The sequence below is a fragment of the Rissa tridactyla genome, chromosome 5, assembly GCF_028500815.1.
Source record: "Rissa tridactyla isolate bRisTri1 chromosome 5, bRisTri1.patW.cur.20221130, whole genome shotgun sequence".
NCBI classification, from domain to species: domain Eukaryota; kingdom Metazoa; phylum Chordata; class Aves; order Charadriiformes; family Laridae; genus Rissa; species Rissa tridactyla.
This window is the reverse complement of record NC_071470.1, coordinates 78192595-78213211: the sequence shown is the minus strand read 5'-3', so window position 1 is coordinate 78213211 and position 20617 is coordinate 78192595. Positions and strand designations below refer to the sequence as shown.

The window sequence follows — 20617 nt, the reverse complement described above, 5'->3', positions numbered from 1 at the left end:
CGTATTTCTTGACTGATAGATAAAGGAGAAACTGTTTCATGTACTTTTGCCTTCAAGGCATATGCAGTCGTGACTTGAGTTTGAATATTAGTAGAAATACATATTCTGCTTGGTTCGGTTGTGTTATTCTTCTGTTACTGTTTAGCATTTACGATTAGCAGTAGATGTCCCGTTATTTTGCCGAAGGATCTAATTGAGATTTATTGTAAATACGCATCTTATAAGCAAAGGATAGGCACAAGCACAGAAGTCGGAGCTGAAAGACGGTGCTGTGATTAGACCCACGTGGACGCGTGTGCGTTAGATGCAATCCGCGAGCTTTGCGCCAGGCGATGTTGATGATAGGCTTAGGGCTAAATTCCTCGCTAGTTAAACGTTAACATTTGGCCAAAGCCAACCCCAAGTGTTACAAAGATTCCTGAAAATTGGCATTAGACGCTTAAAAGGCAAAGGCCCCGTGTGTATGGGAAACGTTAGAGCATCGCTTGGAAAACAATGATCAGTTTCCTTTAATTTGAAGTTAAGAGCTGGGCTTTGGGATTGGTTTTATTTTGCTTTTTAAACAGCAGATCCTTGAGTGAAGGAAAGACGATTAGAAGTGTGGTAGGAAAGTGGATTGGTCTTGTCCTGTGTTTAATTTCCTCGCGAATAAAGGAACCAAAAGAGTGTAAAGCAGCAAAATAACGTCCTGTCCTTTGGTCATAGGGAAGGAAGAGAAGTGGCCGTTGTGCTTTTGTTACGGCTGTGCCTTATGACAGCCTTCAGCTGTCGCCTTCTGCTTTGCCGTCCATCTTAAAGCTCTTGTTTGTATCTCTCTCTAGCTCGTAAGCAGGAGATTATCAAGGTTACCGAGCAGTTGATTGAAGCTATCAACAATGGGGACTTTGAAGCTTACACGTAAGTTTTTGCATTTCGGAGGGAGTGAGGAGAGTTGATGTATTTGACCTTGTGTATGTAAATATGCCTATTTATATAGGACTGCACATGTTTGTATTTTTGTGTGGCTGATATTCATTCTCAGATGCCCCCAAGAAGCACCAGACGTGTTCGTTGCTGCTTTGCCCCGGCTTTACACGAGCCTGGTTGCCGATTTCAGAGGAGCTGCTCGTGTAAATCCAATGCGCCGCTCTGCCGAGACGGGATCGTAATCCCGACGCAAAAACATGCAGTGATCTATCTTGGCGTACGACAGTAAAGTCACGTTTGTGATTTAGAATCCAGAAAACGCAGCAGAAGCCTGTTTTAACCAATTTTTTTTATTGTATGCAGAGATGGGTGAAAGACCTCGTGGAATTTAGGTTCCACCAGCCTCTACTGAGCGCTGTGCTGGGGAAAAACGGACCGATTTCTCTCTCTGCTTTTCTCCGCTAAGCTACAGTTCCGTCACTGCTTCTTTTCCTACCTCAAAAAAAAAAAAAAAAAAAAAATTAAAAAGTAGAGGAAAGCCCTTCTCAGCATTTCTTTTGGTCTCCCATGTTTCTCGGGGTGGGTTCTAACCTGTTGCAGCACAGAAGCAATTTTCAGAGTCAAAAGTAGAAGTTCCTACTTGTAATACCATTGACTTGTGGGGCCTTTTTTGGCGGTCTTCTTTTTGGTCAAAAGATGATTTACATGAAATCCAGTCCACTTAGAGCAGGCCGCCAAATTTATTAATTTAAGTGAAACCGGACCTCCATTACTTCTCCCCATTTAAGTTCTGTTCTTTGGTGGCACAGGTGAGTAACACATCCGATAGGAATAAAGGAAACATTTAAAAAGTAATCTCTCCAAAGCTGTATTAGATAACTGCATGTGTTTATTAAAGAATTCCCTCTTTTTCCACAGAAAAATCTGTGATCCAGGCCTTACATCTTTTGAACCTGAAGCTTTGGGTAATCTAGTAGAAGGCATGGACTTTCACCGGTTTTACTTCGAAAATGGTAAACATTCCTTTTCGGTCTCTGTGAATCTTCATCTGTTCCTTGTGATTGTGTTTCTCCGGTCTAATTAGCGTTTTCATTTGGGAGTTAATTGATTTGGGTAGGGGAAGGGAGTATTATTTTTTTTCAGAGATCTGCTGGATGTGTTTTTCTGCGGCGCTCAATTCACGCGTCATAGGGCGTCTCGGGTAGCGGAGGAAAGTTTCAGGTATTTGGAAGGAGAAAGTCAAGATGTATAACTCGGTCTGTACTGCTGAGGATCTGATCGGCTGTCTTTTTTGTATTGGTGGGTGTGTATATTTACAGACGCGTATGAAAACATCGATATGTGTTCTCTCGCTGACAGTCCTGTCAGCCACAAGAAAGGAAAATGACTCGTAGGGTGGATTTAATAGAGTTTAGGAGGATCGCGTGATGTTGGTAACCATTTTAGAGCAGACTTGACGCAAAAGGAAATAAAATATTGTAAATGAAGATAGCACTTTATCCAGTAATTTCTGAGAAATGTCCGAGCGTATGGGATTGGCGTGTTCCGAAATTCTCTTCCATCTCCAAAACGGCTTTTTTCATATTTTTCCTTAAAACGTTTCCTTACATTACCACTGCTTTTTAGTTTTCATAGGTATCGGCACTTAACAAAGTATGTCATTAAGAGTGAGTTAAAAGCTGAATTATTTTAACTGAGAGTATTAAGTACCAATGTCATTAGACATTAGACACAGCAGTGAAACTCAAGTATTGGGGAAACTCAAGATGGCAGCGCCCACTGTATTTAATCCAGGTCTGTGCATGGATTAAATAACGTGTGCTATTAAACATTTGGTTGGTTTCCGTATGGGAAAGGGGAGAGCATCCTTTATGCTGTGACTGCGCTCATTTCTACAATGTACTTGAGCTAGTTGTCAGCCGTGATTATCGGTAAACACTAATTATGACTTTGAGATTTTTGTCTTGTAAAATGGGGTGAGATGAGTTATTTTGGCTTACAGAGAGAAAAAGTAATCTATCCTCTGTGTGTGTTTGCTTCCCAGCTTTATCCAAAAGTAATAAGCCAATCCACACCATTATCCTCAACCCTCACGTCCACCTTGTGGGTGACGACGCTGCTTGCATCGCGTACATACGGCTCACGCAGTACATGGACGGAAGCGGGATGCCAAAGACTATGCAGTCAGAGGAGACGCGGGTCTGGCACCGTCGTGACGGGAAATGGCAGAACGTTCATTTTCACCGTTCAGGGTCACCAACAGTACCTATCAAGTAAGCAACAATTCAGACCACCAGCTTAAACTACGTAGGTCAGACCAGATAGTCTTAATAGCTGCTTTTGGCCTTAAAAGCTACAAACCCCTCCTCTCGATAGTGTAATTTCTTGTGGTCGTTTACGCGGTGGGTGTTATATTCAGTAGTGTGCATATAGCATTGGTGCAGATATTTTTAAAATAATGCTTTTTGTTGTTGGCGTCGTTTTCAACTGTGCTGCCCGCTGATCCGCCTCAGTCCCTGGACTGACAGCGTGAAGAGCAGCAAAATGTTTGCATGTTGATACAAGTCACACAAAATAGGATTGGAAAACCTGAGCTAGAATTTTGGGAAAACCTGGAAAAAAAATAGAAGGCAGTAGGATGCGTGGAGCTCTTAGAGCTGACCAGAAAGTTCCGAGGAAAAAAGTGTCGCTGTTCTGAAAAGCTGAAGTTTGAGTAATATTTATTGTGATTTCCACCCACCTCAACTTATTCAGGCCTAGTTATGTTCACTGCCGGTTGATTTTTGAGCCAGTTTACATATTTACTCTGTAAATTAAGCCGCACGAGTACCTATCACATTCTTCTTTTGTTCATTGGGGCATCTCTGCGTGCCCTCTCCTCCCCTCGGAGTCGTGCCGCGACTCGGCCTGAATAATTCCTTCGGCCAGATTTTCAGCGGTGTAAATCCCAGCACGCTCGCAGCTACAGTCACCGGGGAAAAAAGTCGCGGCTTCTTGGAGAGGTTCTGCTCCCATCCTTCACTTTTCTTCTGCTTCCAGCCTTCGCTCCTGCTGCTGTGTCCCCCAGAGCCCAACCTCACCGGCTTCTGGCGTAGGTTAGGGTGTTTCCAAGTTAGGCAGCGAATTAGTACAGGCCTTGATTTGCTCGGGGGCAAGCCCTCTCTGTAGGGTATAATTACGTTTGGGTGACGTGTCTTAAGGTGGATAGCGGCTGAATTTCCTGGCTAGGATGGTGAGAGCTTACATTTCACCCTTCGAAATTCCATCATGTCCCATATTTTCCTTCTTGCAAGACTATTCTCCCATATGAAATAATACTTGATAAAGTCAGGAACGTGATCAAATTAAGTGTTTAACTCCAGCGGGGATTGATTTTTTAAATTTTTTTTTTTTATTTAGGAAAAAATAATTCCATTAGCTAGTGAGAACTATTATATTTTATTTACAAATGTGAAACCAATGGGAGCAGCAACCATGTCGTCCTTTGTTTTCCACGTTCCAGCTGCACTGCCAGCGTCTAAACAGATAGTACGGAAGGAGTAGTTACATTTTCTTGAAATGCAGCGTTATGCACATTTGCGATGTTTTTGTAAAGGAGTGTTTTGTCACGGCGTCCGCCCTGGATATGTGTAGAGCCAGAAAGCGTACGGGAAACAGGTTCGCCTGTCCCACTGCACCCTGTAATAAGTGTCTACAGCAGAATGACGTGAATTGGGCTAGAGAATTATTTAATCTTTTCCTTTTTTTTTTTTTTTCCCCCCCTTTGTTTTTTAAGAAGGGTTTGGGGGCGGGGGAGGCGTGTGTAAATTTTTTTTTAACTTACCCATATTTATAGGAAACAATCCCAAAGAGAAAAGGTAATTCATGACACTCAGCAAAACCAGAAGGCAAGAAAATAGCCATCTTATTACTGTTATCACGGGAGATTATTGAACTTGCCCGATAATTCCTGTAATAATTTGTTCAGTATTGCTTTATAGAGATATACTGAATGGCTGCTGCTTTTTGAGGCGCAGTGTTGTAACAGGAGCCTCTGTCCCCAGCGTGCGATGGGCCGCCGTGTGCTGCTGTTGCCCCTCGGAAGCGGTGCCATTTATTTAGGATTCGTGTCATGTCACTTCTTTACGGCCGCTCACGCTCTCTATAATAAAAATAAGGCTTTCTCGGATGGCTAAGGTCGAAAGGAGAAGCAGCGGATAGGTAATTTTTTTGAGGCTGCAGGGATGTGGCTCTGTCAGTTCTGAGCCTCTGGGGTCAGGCAGAGGAGAGTTCAGGATCGCGAGAGGGTATCCCAGCGGAAAAGGGCACTTCTCGGTAGCTTTTGAGGAGTAGCGGCTCAACGCCTTAGAGCTGGCTAAGGCTTCAGGGGAGATGCTCTGAGATTGCGGCATGGCCCTAGATAAGTCGCCCCTACGTAGCCCTGGCGAGAATATCACGTAAATCCCTTACCTAACCCTCACCTCAAATTCAGAGGGTGTTTTTGGACTTGTTCATAACACTGTTCTAAAACATCATTGGTCTGATGGCTAGAAACCTTACTTTCCCGTCTGAATTTTAGTCGTATTCAATGTATCCTGGATTATTCTTATTTCATCACCCCCCTGTACTTGGGGATAGGTGTGCGGGCATGAGCTCCTCTGTATGAAGGCTGATTAGGTCATTTCCCACCTTCTATTTTCATAGGGTAAATAATGCTAACTTGGTTGGCTTTTTTTGATAGGCTCTCCGTTTTCCTGGCTACCATAGTAGCTCTTCGCTGTCCTTTTCTGGTTTGCGGTTTGTCTTTTTCATTAGCTTGGGTTCTTCTGAAACACTGTGTACATTTGTGGTCAGGGCTTGATTTAACTTGACGATGTCTGTCTTTTCCCTGTTGAGGATGCCACACCTGCTGTGTCCTGGCGTGATTTTTTTGCACTTTTGCCATCCTCATCCCATTAGGAGATCGTCCGATGAGGTCATAGGAGCTTTTGCTGAGCGTGCAGCTTTGTACCTCCTGTTATTACGTGTAACATTTCTGGATTACCCAGCCCTCGAGGTTATTTGGTTCTTGCACAATACTCCTGTTTTCCATTGTATTTATAGTGCCTTCCGCCAAAGCGTAGGTGTGCTACGTGAGATCAGCCATACCGCTTTGCTCAGGTCATCGGCAAAGACTAGTGAGTCTCCTCTGGGCCGGTAGTTCCCCTTTCAGCCTGAGCAGTGTCATTTTTCTTTTAATTATTTTACATATTCTTTCTTTAATCCCCATCTCCACAAGTTTAACTGGTAGATTCCCATGGAATGCCATGCCAGAACTCGCCTTCTGTAACCCATCCTGACCATCTTTTAGACAGCCTTGAACTTCACCTTTACTTTTCCCAGCCAGAGCAGCGATGCACCAGTAACTCCATTTTGGAAAACTACAGCAGAAATTTAATTAAAATATTCTTCTAGGTTATCCTTCCTTTCTTTTCTCGTTATTTGAAACGTACGCGGTCTGTACAGCTGTTGATTTAATCATTACCAATACACAGCAGTTAATAATGGCGCTTCCATAATAAAAAAGTCTCTTGCACGTCGTGTCTGAAGAAGAATTTCAAATCTAATAAAGTTGCAAAAGCAGTTGTAGCTGCGACCCGCTTTTGCAAACGCGGTATCCTAGGTTATGGCAAAGCAGTGGCGGTGCGAGCGCAGCAGCTTATTTCTTTTCAGGACTACAGTAAGGAGCGTGCAGAAATCTAAGGGCAGGAACGAGCTCTTTGGTAGCTGAAGATACGTGGAAACCTTTCCTTATGGCAGATGATTTGTTTAGAAAAGAATGTGAGCACAAATACATATTTAGTTTATAAATAGTCAAAGGGCTGTCGGACCTAAAACTGACTCCCAAACCTAAATACAGACCAGCGGCTTAGATTCCCTCCCTTATCACACCTTCCTAATCTTCCCTAATTAAACACCGACCAGCAGGAAGACTTAAGTAAAGAGTTTGTTCTGTGTTTGTGCAGCGCCTAGCACAGCGGGATCCCAATCGCACCGTCGGCCCCTAGATGCTACGGTAATACAAACGATATTATAAGCCGAGTTAGTTAACTGCCTGCTTACACGGTCCTTTTCTTTCCTTTTCTCTCTGCATATGCCTCTCGCATGTCTTGCATGTAAACGCATCTCATTCTTCCTTGTTACTTGCCTCAGTTTTTATACGAAAATCTCAGTCCGGGGCAGCGTCCGTAACGTACGTGACTGAGGAAATAAGTTAAACTCAGAGATTCACACCTAAATTCTGCCCTCCCGCCTTTAAGAAATCAGTTAAGGCACTTTGGCTTCCTGCTTCAGTTTCCCTTTTTATTTTAACAGCCTCTCTGGCGTGTTACAAAGATGGAAAACTTCTGTAAAGTGGTTTGAAAAATAAGAGAATGCTTTGCCTGAGCCTTTGGGGAGGGGGGCGGGGGGGTGTTTTCCTTTGGTTTTCTTCACAATATTGTGTTAAATGATCTTGAGAAGATTGTTTTTTCATAGTATTGGCTAGCGCTTGAAGCATGTATTGTTATCTGGTGGTGATGTTACTTCAGTAACGGCAATCTTCTTTTTTTTTTTTCTCTCTCTCCTTCCTCCTAGCTAAAAATATCAGCGGTGCCGCTCTTGCATTTTCTGTACCCAACGCACCCGGTTGATTACCATCTTGGCCATCCCGTTCTCTTCATGCATGTTTCTGAGTGCATGAAGTTGTGAAGGTTCTTCATGTGACACATTTGTGATGCACCATGTTTGCTGTATATTCCATCTGTACACTGTTAACATTTCGCTGAAGGTGATGTTCCAAGCAAATAGAGAGTTAACGTGGCATAAAAGACAAAAAAAAAAAAAAAAAAAGAAAAAGAAAAAAATTTTGATGGACAGCAGTAGATACATTTGTCACTTTCTCCATTTATGCCAAGTTTTGACAGACAACTTTAAAAACTATCCTGTTTATTAAAAAAAAAAAAAAGGAAAAAAAAAAAAAAAAGAAAAAGTACATTTTACCCTCTTTTTTTAAGAACTGTTTTTTGACTCCTCTTTTTTTCCCCCTGAGTCCCAGGATTTTGCTTCGGTTCTGGTAGGAACGGTTAGGATTTCCGCTGGCAGCTCCGTTACTGTAAAACGGGTTTTTATTACGGCGCGTAGATGGACGAAATCACTGATAAATGTGGAAGTGATAATAGCTTGGCTATGATAATAGCTTGGCTTTGTACCAGCTGAAGCCTTCTTAGTTTATTAGTCTATGTAAACTGGAAAAATCTCATCATGTGCTGGCTTGGTCACTTCGGAATTAACCGTGGAGGTTGCGATGAGCCAGCAGCTTCTTTTTTTTTTTTTTTTTTTTCCTTTTGAGTCTTTATCTTTGCTTTCTCGCTACGCGAATTGAAAATTTCTGTCGGACGATAAAGCAAAATTAAAAATTGTAAGGAACGAAGCGATGATTGAGGGGCAGGTTTTGAGGATTAAAATGGAAGGATAGCGAAAGATAGATTTTTATCGCTTTTTAGGGTGCACTGCAAAATTTTTAAGGAGGCTTTAAAAAACATAAAACTTTGGTTAAGCTATAGACCAGCTGCGTGGTTGATATATCGAGAAATATTAGGCCTTAAAAGCTTAGTACGAAGAGTTTACTGTCTTTACGCTGCTGCTGTCGCTTCTCTGGAGTTGTATTGCGGATACACCAGTTTTCTAGCGAGACTCTCAATACCACGGATTTGTTTCTTCCTCCTTTTCCCCCCTCAATCTGCTCTTGGTTTTCGGAAGACCCTCACGCGGCGCACAGGGACGACACCTGACCTTTGCGGCGTCCCCCACCTTGGTTCAGTCCCTGTACGCCACGGGGTGGGGGGGGATGCTCTCCGTGGCGCTTTATCACAGGGACTGTTTTTTCATCCCTTACGTTGCTGTGAAAACACGTCCTTGCAAGCATTTAGGTTTAGCCCCTTCCATTTTTAATAGAAAAATACAGGGATGGGTTATTTCTTTTTTTTTTTTTTTTTTTTCCCCCCAGCCATTCATTAATTGTTCTGTTACCAACAGGGCTAACCGTTTTCTGCAGCGCTGTACAGTGCATGATATCTCAGTCAATGTCCTTTTTAGCGGTTAAAAATTAACAACGCGGCAGCCTGAAGTTTTTAAAACGGGAAAGCTTCCTAATTTGTATCGTTTCACCTTTCTGTGTTGATTACTAATCAAAAGCAGTTCTTAAACATTTTGATGTTGTTACTAGTGGATGTATGGTAAATGGATTTAAGCTTCTCTGATAATTACTACATGATTTTAAACAATATATATTTAAAATAAGCATCTACAATAAATGTGTTGAGCCATATTAACCTGCCAATGGGATCTGTGAAAAAAGTAATGGCCTCATTCTTTTTTTTTTTTCCTCATTAATTTCTTTACTTTTTTTTGTGAAGCGGCTATAAGTGGCATAACTGTATTTAAAAATTAACAAATTAGGTGTAGGGTGGTTTGGTTTTTTTGTTTGGTTTTGTTTTTTTTTTTTACACTTCTGACATAGCATGTGGTGTTGACGTATTACTGTAGACCAAGTTTGTCTTCCACACCAAGACGTGAGGAAATTGTGATTTGTTCTCTCCACCACAACTGAATTATACGCTTCTCTTCTGTCATTTTTGGAACACTGCAGTTTACCATGGGACACAGTGTACATATTTCTTGCCATAATGGTAAAATGATTGATATATTTAAGGATTAATAAATTTGTGATTTCTGCTGACACGGTGCTTGCGTTTTAATTTCCCGGTTAATTGTGATTTTCGCCTTGTGAAAACGTGGGGTGCCTGTTTGAATGAAGAAGTCAGAGACGCGGATGCAGTTTCCTACGAGCCAGATTTGCAGTTTGAGAATATGAGCTTTCGTGATTTGTCTGTGGGTCCTTCCCGAGGACTTTCAGCTTTGCTGAGAGATTTTGCACGCAACCTGGTATTTATAGGTCCGTATTTAGAAATGTTTTCAGTGCTTCGCGCACCCCTGTAGCTGCCTTACTGTTCCGTACACTCAGCCTGTAACGCAAGATGCTGGGAAAGCAGTTATTGTGTGTTTAGCGTTACCATAAAATGCATTAAAGTCCATCAATAATTAGCATTTAAAATAACGTACCGGTTTAAAAGCTTTCATGTCTGTCTCTAGTGATTTTTAGGCTCTCTGCTGAGAACGGTCCTTCATCCCAGCAGAAAAGGAAGGAGGAGGGGAGCCGACTTCCAGCTTTCCTGGGTCAGGAAACGCGGAGCTGGATGGTTCCTGCGGTTGTGTGCCAGGGGCAGCGGCCTTGGGATGGCCGGGATCCAGGAGTGCCGCCTGGCGAAGGAGCTGGAGCGGATTCCTCGGCTTCTGAACATTTCTGGGTGGCTTTTCGCTACATATTTGTAAACATAAAGAAAAAAAAAAATAGCTAAGAGAGAGCTCAGAGGTTTGGAATGTTTCGGTAAACCCCCGGGGGAGCGAAAGCGGTTTAGTCTGTTCTATATTTTGTCGTATCACTTCTACCTACTTTGCTTACTCGTTTTTTTCCACTAAACGCTATTCCAGAAAATCAGTTTGACTTCCATTTTAACTGTGCGCCCGCAGCAAGCTGTTCGACAGCAGTGGGATTGCTACTAATTTCAGGTACGTAGATAAAGAAGAGGGATCAGTGTGTAAAGCATGATGAGGGGGCTGGGGAGAAAACATTTGCTAAATACCAGGTTAAAGATTTGGGAGAGGGGCGATTTTTTTTTTTTTTTTTTTAAATTGTGGATGTCCTTTTATAGCAGAAATGTTTTAACATGCTGCCTCCTGGTGGCTTTTTGTAACGGTGTTTTCTATTTAGGTGTGCACAGGAAGATGCTATTTATTCTGAGCAGAAAGGAACCCAACGCTTTCACGCGTTTGCTTTTTTTAATGTCAGTAGGGAGCACAGAATGTTTCAGAGGCTGAAAACGTCCATTTGATGGGCCTTGAATATACGCTGTACGCATACCTGGAGGAATCAAGATTGATTCCCTTTTCAGAAAATGGGCTCCCAGGACACAGTTAAGAAAATAAACAGAGTTTTATATTAAATCCAGAGTTCGTTGTGTCAAAGATTAACTTCAGTGTGCTATTAATCCATTGTGATCTGTCATCTCCTTGGACTGCGTGCTTACAGAAAACAGAATTACTTTTCTCGTGGCTTTTCTTTATCCTTAAGTTTGTGTGGTCATACTCGATACGTAACTCATCTTAAGGAAAGACCACTGGTCAAAAAATTAACCATATTAGTTGGAAAATTGATCCAGATTGTTTCAGGAGATTCAGCTTCTTGCTTCCTAACAAATTATTGGTAAAATCGAGACAGCCGTGGGTGAATGGGTTAAAAGCAAGGTCCAACTCCTAATAAATGCCCAGTTCCAGCAGGGAACCCGACGCACCTGCGCAGGAGTATTGGGAGGTTTTGATCCCTATGAGAAGGGGACACTTACCTATCCTGAGGACTATCTGTGCCTCACGTGAAAGGGATCCTACCAGGACAGCAACCTGGAAACCTCTCCTCTCTTCTCCTCCCTCTCTTGCACAGAGACGCATGGCTGAGCAGAACGAGCAGCAGGATCCGCTTCCCAGAGAGCGTTCGTGTGAAACGGGGAGAACACAGGAATTGTGCGTGCTCATGTCCGGCACGGTCTTGTCCAGGCTGAGCCCAGGCAAAAAGGCACTGCAGACAGTAAGTTTGGGGAAGAGAACATTTAATCACAGGGTGCGAGGGGAAGAGGACCAATGCCGAGACAACAAGCTGATAGAAAGCAGGGCTTACAAGGTGAAGGCATAGGAGAGCAGTATTTTCCATTATTTACCAAAATGCTGCGTTCTTTCTTTAAAGATGTTGCCAGAACCCAGCTATGGGGATGGACCGTCCTGTGAACTGACTGGGAATTTGGCCCATATAACCTTTTTCGTTATAATGACCTCTAATTAGTTAAGAAAGTTAGAGAGCTGAACGGGGCGAGCGGTCAGGACAAGGTTGCTTCCCTTAAAATAGCAAGGCCTGAGTCTGTGTAGCCACAGAACATCCTCTGAAAAGCGGTATTAAATTGCAGCGTGGAATTTGTCAGGAATCCGATGCCCCTAATGATAGCTAAGGGCTGATAATTACTCACTTCTGCTATTCCCTGAGCTCAGCCCATAGTGGAAGGATGCTGCCTCGTGCCAGGGCAGAAGGAACAGCAGCCCCTATCACCAAGTTCCCTGCTCACTGTCCGGTATTTCCCAGTGTCCTACCAAGCTGGTACAGGAAGAGGGGGGAGCGAAGTTTATTAATAAACAGCCCGCTGCATTGGAAGAGCGTTCGCAGCGAAGAAAACAACCCTGAGCCGGGAAGGAAGAGACAGCTCCGCTCTTTCACCACTCCTTTTCCCACCCTTCTCAGGCATTCCGTGCTGGCTCTCTGGGAAGGCAGCTGCCCAGGACCAAGGCGTTGACAGTCACAGATTGTTAAATAACACGCGTAGTCAAGGGACCATAATAGCAAGCAACCAGCCCCGTAGCGGAGGTAAGAGCCCATGTTTGCGTCCCCGACAGCTCGTTTTATAAGCAAAGTTGAACATCGGTACCTAAACAGAAGTCAAACCCTTGGTAAGGAGGAGAGAAGACTCCCAAGCACATCCCTCTCTCATATCACAGCAAGGCAGCAACTTAAATACCATATAGAACTGTTGCCACGTCCCTGGAGAGAGGGGTAGGTACCAGAGCAAGAAGCAAGAGTTCAGCTCCAGGATTGATGAAGGGTGCTTACAGTTCCACTGAAGAAAAAGTAAGTATATTATCACATTTGGGAAGGAAGTTGTTCATGGACTGTTGCCTCCCTTGCACAAATCATTTGAGGGGATTAATTCTAGAATGAAGCGACTGCAAAGACTAGATGTTAAAATCGTGTAGAGATGGTGATGTTGCCTCACGTACTGGTGGTAGTAGTGCCTACTGCCCCGTTTTTGCTGGTGTTTCGGGTTAATGTATGGGTGGTGGATCCCCTGAGGGGTTTATGGAGCGTAAGGAAAGACGGCAGGAGCCCCACAGGCCGGTGTGGGAAGCAGCTGATGATTTGCGCTGCTGTTGCATGCAAAGTGACAGAGGATGTTCCGGGCAAGTGGCATCACTCTGATGGGTGGCACAGAAACTCCAAACTGCCAGGAGTGAAACGGGTTGAACTGAGGTTAACAACACCCCAGTGTAAGGGCTGGTAGATGCAAGGTGAGACTTGACACTTGCACTCTCCCTGGTGCTCCACATATCCCTGGAACATGCCTTCACCTGTCACCAGCATCCTCCTGCTCTGCAGGCTTGTCCTTCCTATCCTGACCTTATTAATCCATCTATCCCATCTTATTAACCCAACTATCAGAGTGGCTTCTTCTAACAGGACTCCCTTCTAGCAGCTCTCCTTGCCATGTTGCATTTGAGCTTTATTTCTTCCCCTTGGCAGAAAAATCTCCATCTCGAACTCAGTTTTCACCCTCTCGCGGTACATTTCCTTGTGCTCCCATGTTTGTTTTGTGCAGCTTGTCGGCAATGCCTCCGCTTCTCAGTGCCCTGAAGCAGGGATTGGTGAACATCAGGAGCTTAGTGTCTTCTCAGCACGTTCATTTGGTTAAGTTCCTCAGGCGACATGGGCATCGGAACATCTATTCCCTTACCTGAGCCAGAGTTTTAGCATGAGCTGAGAGCGTGGCCGCTCAGCTGTGAGTGCCGCTGGGCATACACTGAAATGACGTCCTGAGTGCCGTGGGCACTGCCGTAGAAGGGGTAAGAGTCATGCAGCAGTTTCACAATCACAACTTTAGGTGTAGCTCCCGTTCCTCCTTCAGGTTCCAATGGCATTGCTAAGAGACATCACTTTTACATTGATTTTCCCTGGTGTCGGAATTCCTGTTAGAAGGGCCGCCTGCCAGCCAAGCTGGAGCAGAACTGGTTTTCCTTGGAATGCAGGTAGGGGGCTGCCATGGCGCTTTGCTGGGAGCGCCTAAATGCTAAATTCCCATTTTGTTTCAAAGGTCTGGCCTCCTGAATCTCTGGCGTACTCGAATATCGATGCTCACCTCGCAGTCTTAAGTTTTTCCTCACTTTTCTCCAGGACAACACTATTTCAACAGCTGCCTCCTCTCTCCACCCCAGATACTTACTCCCATTTATGATCACAATTAAAAGCTGGGGCTTTTGTTTTTCCTTTAAAAGGATTTTGGTTTTTAACTCAGTTCATTTTACTGGCCTGATTTTATAAGATTATCTGACAAGATGTTGCATCAGCTTAACAAAGGAGGGAAAGATAGGATTTTAAACCAGTTTTTATCCCTGGAAGAGATGTATATGCAATTATTTCTTAGGTAATTGAATACAGCATATCTACCAATATCCTAATTTACAGTCAAGGGTCCGGAGCAGGTGAACTACTTAAAAATTAACTGTCTACAGTTACCATGTCTTCATGTAAAGTTGATGAAAACAGCGATTCCTCCCTCAGTTATTGACTCCCATAAAATTCCAGTTATTGTTTCCTACCAGTAGGTTAATTCTAGTTGCAGGTTAACAATTTGGGACACAAAGCTTGATGTTGCTTCCCACGCCTGTTTTTTCTAGTGGTCCCCGCAGCACCCGTGAACTGCGTGACACAGTTCCCTTAGCATCGGTCAGTCTGTGAATACGCCTCGTACTATAAAGTTGTGCCCTTTCTCAGTGTTTTATTTTTGGCTGGTAACAGAGAAGGATCGATAGCTCTAAGGGAGGTTTCTTCAAACTCTGTGTTACGGTTTGGATAGTTACAGCACGCCCTTCGTAGTAATAACAATTTTTTAAATCTGCTTTTTTCTTTGGGAGAAACTAAGCACCAATACTTCCTAGTCTAGGAAGGCGAGTTCTTGCACTGGCTCCAAAAAAAAAAAAGCAGCCTCAAAGCCTGGTAGCTGGACATTTCCATGAAGATGGAAGGAGTTTGCCACTCATCTGGTGGTTGAGAGCTCGGTGTGGCCCTACTCAAGGGTGACAGCAACAAGAAAAGATGAGGAGGAGACGCGTAAGTAGTTTGGAGAGCAGAAGCCAGCTCTGCTGTCTCTGACGGTGCCCAAACCACGCGATGCTCGGCTGCTGCTGGGGAGAAGAGATCCAGCTGCCTTGTGGATGGTGTGTACTGACGAGAAGCAGCTCAGCCCGTAGCTGGCCAGTTTATCAAGAGCAACTTGCCTCAATATACAAGCAAAAGTAGATGTTTGGCACCTGGGACAGTCTCAATGCAGAAGGGAGATACTGAACACCCCGAGGAAACCAAATCCTGCCACAAGCCCGTATTCAGCACTTACGCACCAGGAGGAAAAAAAACTTACCAACCCAAATTAAGAGAAGTCCAAAAAAAAGAAAGAATCAGCAGCTCTTTCTTCGTCACTCAGCTCCTTCACAGACAAAGCCATTGCATCACAGTTCCTGCAGGAAAACAGAAACATGAAGTAAGGTCAGCCAAACTGTTTTCCAAGCAGAAAAGGCAATAGCCTGGCCCCTCAGGAGGGCTCACAAGATGGAGCAGAGTCAATGGTTTTCTCCAGACACCTTCTCTAAAACCAAGGGAAACCACCTTCGCTACGTCACCCTGGATTTCTCTCTCCTGTTGTGGCACGCACGAGAGAAAGAGCAACACATTATATCAGCAGCTCTGAGACTAATAATGGTGGTTTCTGAGGTGTTTTTTTCCTGAACAAAACTTATTAGAGAGTAAAGCACGGAGGCTGGGCCGTGCCAGAATTGGCCTGCCTTGTTCATTGGGGCAAACAGAGTTATGGAAAATGCGCTACTCTGACCTCCACAGGCGAGTTCTGTTTCTCCTATGGATACTTGAGCTCCAAGCAAGTCTTTGCAAAGGAAAAAACAAACCAACCAACCCAAAACAGTATGTATGTGTGAAAAAGCTTTGTTTATATCCTGCTGTATTACCAAAATTTTAAATCAAACCATTTTATTAGCAAACCAGGATACAGATACTATCACAAGTTAGGGAAACGCTTGTTTCTTTGTCTAGTTGCTCAAATCAACGCCGCACCAATGGAGGGAGGCATAGGGAGCTTAACTTTCTTTTACGGTGGCGTAGGGATATTTTTTTGGTTTTGACCAAGAGTAAATACTGTAAAGTAACACATTTTAGTAAATTAGGAAAGTTTCCATTGCCATGCCTTCATTGCTACTCTTGGTATTGGTAATATTCAGAGTGTCTCTCTAGACCCCGGAGAACCTGTGGATTAAAGGGTTCTGTGAAAGCTGAACAAAATTAACCTGTAGTTACAGACTTAAATTACTACATGTATGTATTTTTAAGAACCAGGGAGTATTAGCTAGTTTCCAGAGCCAAAAAAAAAATCTCCAAATCTGTACAACACATCCCTTCTAAAGAACAATAATAGTTTGGGGTTTGTTGTTTGTTTGGTTTTTTTTAATTCTGCCCTAACTACTTAGTGTCTAAACAGTTAAATACTCTCTGATGGAGACAAACAAGCACATCAGCAATGCACTGATTTCAGGACCTGGATGTAAAGCACTTTGCCAGGGAGCTGGAAGACAAAAATCGGAGTTTTCGCCCTTTTTTATTCAGGCCAGGAACCTGAACGTAAACATCCCTTGTGCAGTGTCAGTGCCATAACCACCGAATGAATATTAGAGACAGCCTTTCTCTGTTGGTTCCCCCCCGCCCCGACCCTGAAAAATAAGGAGGGAAGGATCTGCTTTGTGTCAGTGCAGCTCAAAACAATTGTCAAGAGTCTCCCCAGTGCCATCAGCAGAAAGGATACCTTTCCCTGGGCTCCTGTCACCTGAAGGGGCCAAAATGGCTAAAAAAAAAAAAGCAATGAGGATTAAGGAACACAAAGCTGAGAGTAGGAAGGGTTACAAGTCTGTTTCCGTAATAGATGCCGTTAACTTTCAGTATGTGAATAGATACAAACATTAAAGCCCTCAGCTGGTGCTTTGCTGGTCTCTTCTGCCTAAGGAGTTTCTCCTCAGGATCAGGACCCGAGGCACACCAAGAGCCAGCGCAGGAGAAGATCTCCTCTCCCCTCCATGGTTCAACAGAGGATGGTGGTCTTGGAGTCATACCACACCCACACCTTTCTACAGGCTCTGGTTCCCAGTTAAGCCCAGCTTTTCTCACGCACAGCAGAGCCGCTTTACACCCCACAAGCCTTACGCCGTCTGCCAAAAGGGTGAGAGTGGGAGAGCCAGGAGGAGGAGAAGCACACCGCTGCCATTAAAAACAGCTCGGGGTGTTGAGGAGTTTCTTGCTACGTGCTCCCCAGCAGAACAAACAGCATCAGTAACACACACTCTATAGAAAGAGAAATTTCCTCAGTATTTCTTTGATCATCCTGCTCGTTATCTTGTCTGGGGCCAAGACCAAACCAGTCCCTTTGCCCTCTGGCCATGTTTCCTTATCAGGCTGAAACACAGGCTGGAAGCCAGTTCCCACCTCAGATCAACAGAGCTTTCCTGGCCAAAGGGTGTCTCAGCTGTGTGGAAGCAGCAACTGAAGATGAAGATACACCAGGAGTAAATTGGGGTGCCCCCACACACACACCCCTCAGCACAGGAGGATCAGCATCCCACATCGCACAAACCTGTTGCGGAGCCACCCAAAACCCCATATAGGTACCCAAGCAGGGATGAAGAATGGTGCGGAGACCACGCAGCTGCTGCCTGATACGGAAAGGAGGGACCAGAGAGAACAGCCCAGAGCCAGGCTGCCCAGCCCTGGGGCTGGAGGGCTGTCCCTCGTGGCCACCCCTGTCCCAGCGTGGAGGGGGACGCCGGCTTGGCACATCAGGGCTGGGTTCCTTGCGTGGGTTTCCTTGTAGAGCCTCCCCCTTGTGCTCCTTTTGAGGCATCCCCTACCTGTTTCTGCCTCCCCAAAAATCCAGCTCCCACCCAGACCCCACAGCCAAAGCCGGTGATACTCATCCCACCACCAGCACTAGGGGCTTTCTCCCTCCTCACACAGCTGAAGGGTGGAGGAAGGCAAGCTCGGGGAGGCCAGCAGGTGCTTCACACCCGACTTACATCTCCACTGCTGCTCTGCCTTAAACTGGAAAAAAAGCATCCCTGCTCTCAGGGGGTTCCCTACAGCACCACTTCACGGGCACAGGTTATCAAAATAGCCTTTTCTAGGCTTAAGCAGCGAACAGAAACCTTGCCAGAGACCAGGAGACCGAGGAGTTCTGCCCCAATGCTATAACCTGGTGGAGCATCGACACGGCTGCATACCCAGGGTCTGCTGCCTCTCCAGAGCCAGCAGCAGTACAGTGTTTATAATGGGCCTGTCTTTTTACGCGTTCATTAAAATACCCGCACATAAGGGAGGTAGACAAGAACCTGAAGTCTCTCACACGGCCTTTTACCTAAAGGGTCTTCCTCCTTCCTTTCCCCCCCAGTTTCTCCGCGCTCTCTAACGCTAGAGGCAGCACCTCTGTTTTTAATAATCAGGCTGACTGTTTAATTCAAGTGAACCCTGTTCAAGGCAGTAAAGGCCACGCCTGGGATGTAAGTGGCCCTTCATCTTGCAAAAGGCAAGACTTAAAAAAACCAGACCCCCGCACACGAATCAAACCTGCGTTACTGGGTAAGCTTAAAAAAAAAAGAACATGCTCCAGCTTTAGCTTATCAGCCAGCAGAAATAACCAAAGCAGCAAATTACACAGTGCTACTAACTCAAGTAATGCGGATAGGTGACAATAAAACTGTTAAGACGCACAAACTTACACCAAACAACAGCAGGAACCCAGAGCCCCCTCCACACGCAGAGCCCCACAGCGCCTAAGAAGGAGGCAAAGGCAGTCCAATAACTCCGTAACAATAAAAGCAGAAAATAAAGACAGCAAAAACATACCAAAGTTAACAGGGGGGGAAAAAAAGAGGATTTGCAACACAGCTACCAGGGAAGTGAGAAACCAGCCCCCTGGCTGGAGCTTAAATGCAGAGCTGTGGCCAATGGGGAGGGTGGGTGGGTGGTGGGGGCTCCAGGTGAGGCCGTCAGGGTGATGGGACCTGCTGGGGCACTGGGGGTGCTCCGCCAGCACCTGAAACCAAGCAGCACTGGCATCTCCACCCACATCTCTATGGCCGGCTGCCCAGCAGGGCTGTCAGCATCCCTCGGAGCAAGGGGAGAGCCAGAAAGGTCATCGCCGTTTAGGACGCGTCGCAGACTCTGAACTTGATTTGCCTGCTGTCCTTCAAATCAATGAACAGCAGTTGAAACTAGGAAGAGCCATTTAAAATCAGAAATGCGGGGTCAGACAGAAAAGGGAGAAACATTTTCAGCTTTTGCAGGCGTATCCCAAGCACATTAAGTGCAAGTTCCAGGCTGTCAACGAGGAAGCGAGGAGATCTCTACGGATTCCCCGCAGGGATGGGAGCATCAGTCTCACGCTGGGATTAGGTACGTATATTCTGTTATACGCCTCGGAATACATCCGGAGGCTTCTGCCAGTCCCATCTGGCCCGATGGAAGAAAAAAAAAAATCATCTGCGATTCGAAAGACCTCATTCAAAAGAAGCCTTTTCTGCCAGGAAAACCTTGAAATGTGCCTGGGTTTGTGCGTGGGTGTTACACTGAGCTGTGCTGCTGCTCCCAGCGGAGCGGGATTCAGAGCTGTGTCCCGGGTGGGATGGGGGGAATATTGGCTATCTGTTCCTCAGCGTGGCTCGCAAAGCGTCGGTGCACCGCGGGGCTATCTCGTGCTCGAATTTCTTCTCCTAATTTGAAGGTCTTTCGGTTGTTAAGGGGGGATTGCTGTGCAGGAGGTGACATGTGCTTGGCCTCGCGGCGATGGACGCGGTTGCGTTCTTGCAGGTCCTGAAGCAGCCCGTGGACATCGCTGTGGCGCGGGATGTCGCTGCAGGCGCTCGTGATGGCCTCGGAGGGTGAGGATCCCCTCTCTGCGTACCGGAGCAATGGATCCCAAAACGCATCCCGCTCAGGGTGAGCGCTTTTGTTTTTATCTGCAGCTACGGGGGAAGGAGGAAGCTCTTGGGTTTATTAACCCAGGGATTAGTAACTGGGTGGGATCTTAGTATTTCTGTTGGAGGCAGTGGGTTGGAAAGTTCCCCGGAGTACGAGAAAGCCTTCACCCGGAATAGCCTGCGTTAGTCAAAGCCCACGCGTTCAGGAAAGGTTAATTTAAACCAGATTCACAGAGATGCTGCTGAAGGACCGGGAGAGGACGCCCTTTGGAGGAGAAACACTGCAAAAAGCTGCCCGTGGCGTAGCCATTCAGCACATGCTGAGGCAGGGACTCCTTTTTGCTCTTCTCAGTCTCAGAAGTGTAAATACCAGGAAATAAACCCAACGCGTTTAGCTACAAGTAAGTATGGAAAGGGTTCCTATCGGCAACGAGCGCATTGAGGTAGGTAGGAAAGCTTTTTCGTAGGAAAAACATAAGCAAAAAGTACCACCCAAATATTAATACGAGGTTGTTTTTTTTTCCAGCTTGGAAAGAAACGCTCTCTTGCGAATTCCGAACTCCCAGTGCGATTCCTGGGCAGCCATCCTGAGATGGGGAGATTCCTGGGTGTGAGCAAATACGCTCTGACCTGCGCGGGCGAGCAAAGAGCCAGCGCTGGGGAAGGTTTCTGGAACGGCGTTTCAAAAGCTGAAACGGCCGGCTTTTCCACTTCACACTCTCCTTCCTCCCGGGGTGGCAGAGCTGCCCGTTCTCTC

The 20617-nt window shown here is 45.4% G+C and overlaps 1 protein-coding gene and 1 long non-coding RNA gene across 28 annotated transcripts in view; both read left to right on the top strand.

The window, feature by feature from the left end:
* The window catches only part of CAMK2D (calcium/calmodulin dependent protein kinase II delta), a 158208-nt gene extending 148565 nt beyond the window's left edge, over positions 1–9643 (top strand). For 19 of the 27 annotated variants that reach the window (XM_054203070.1, XM_054203069.1, XM_054203077.1 and 16 more), the window contains 5 exons: positions 822–897; positions 1825–1919; positions 2951–3179; positions 6891–6940; positions 7501–9643. In XM_054203070.1, the coding sequence (XP_054059045.1) occupies positions 822–897; positions 1825–1919; positions 2951–3179; positions 6891–6897 (407 nt within the window). In that variant the 3' untranslated portion in view covers positions 6898–6940; positions 7501–9643. Of the gene's footprint in view, positions 1–821; positions 898–1824; positions 1920–2950; positions 3184–6890; positions 6941–7500 lie in introns of those variants that run through there. The other 8 variants (XM_054203096.1, XM_054203092.1, XM_054203097.1 and 5 more) reach the window with 2 other exon arrangements.
* A 1105-nt stretch (positions 9644–10748) lies between these two features.
* On the top strand, positions 10749–20617 carry LOC128910158 (uncharacterized). Its single transcript, XR_008466634.1, has 4 exons — positions 10749–12691; positions 19219–19336; positions 19751–19879; positions 20087–20617. It is a non-coding gene; the product is annotated as an uncharacterized LOC128910158 (long non-coding RNA).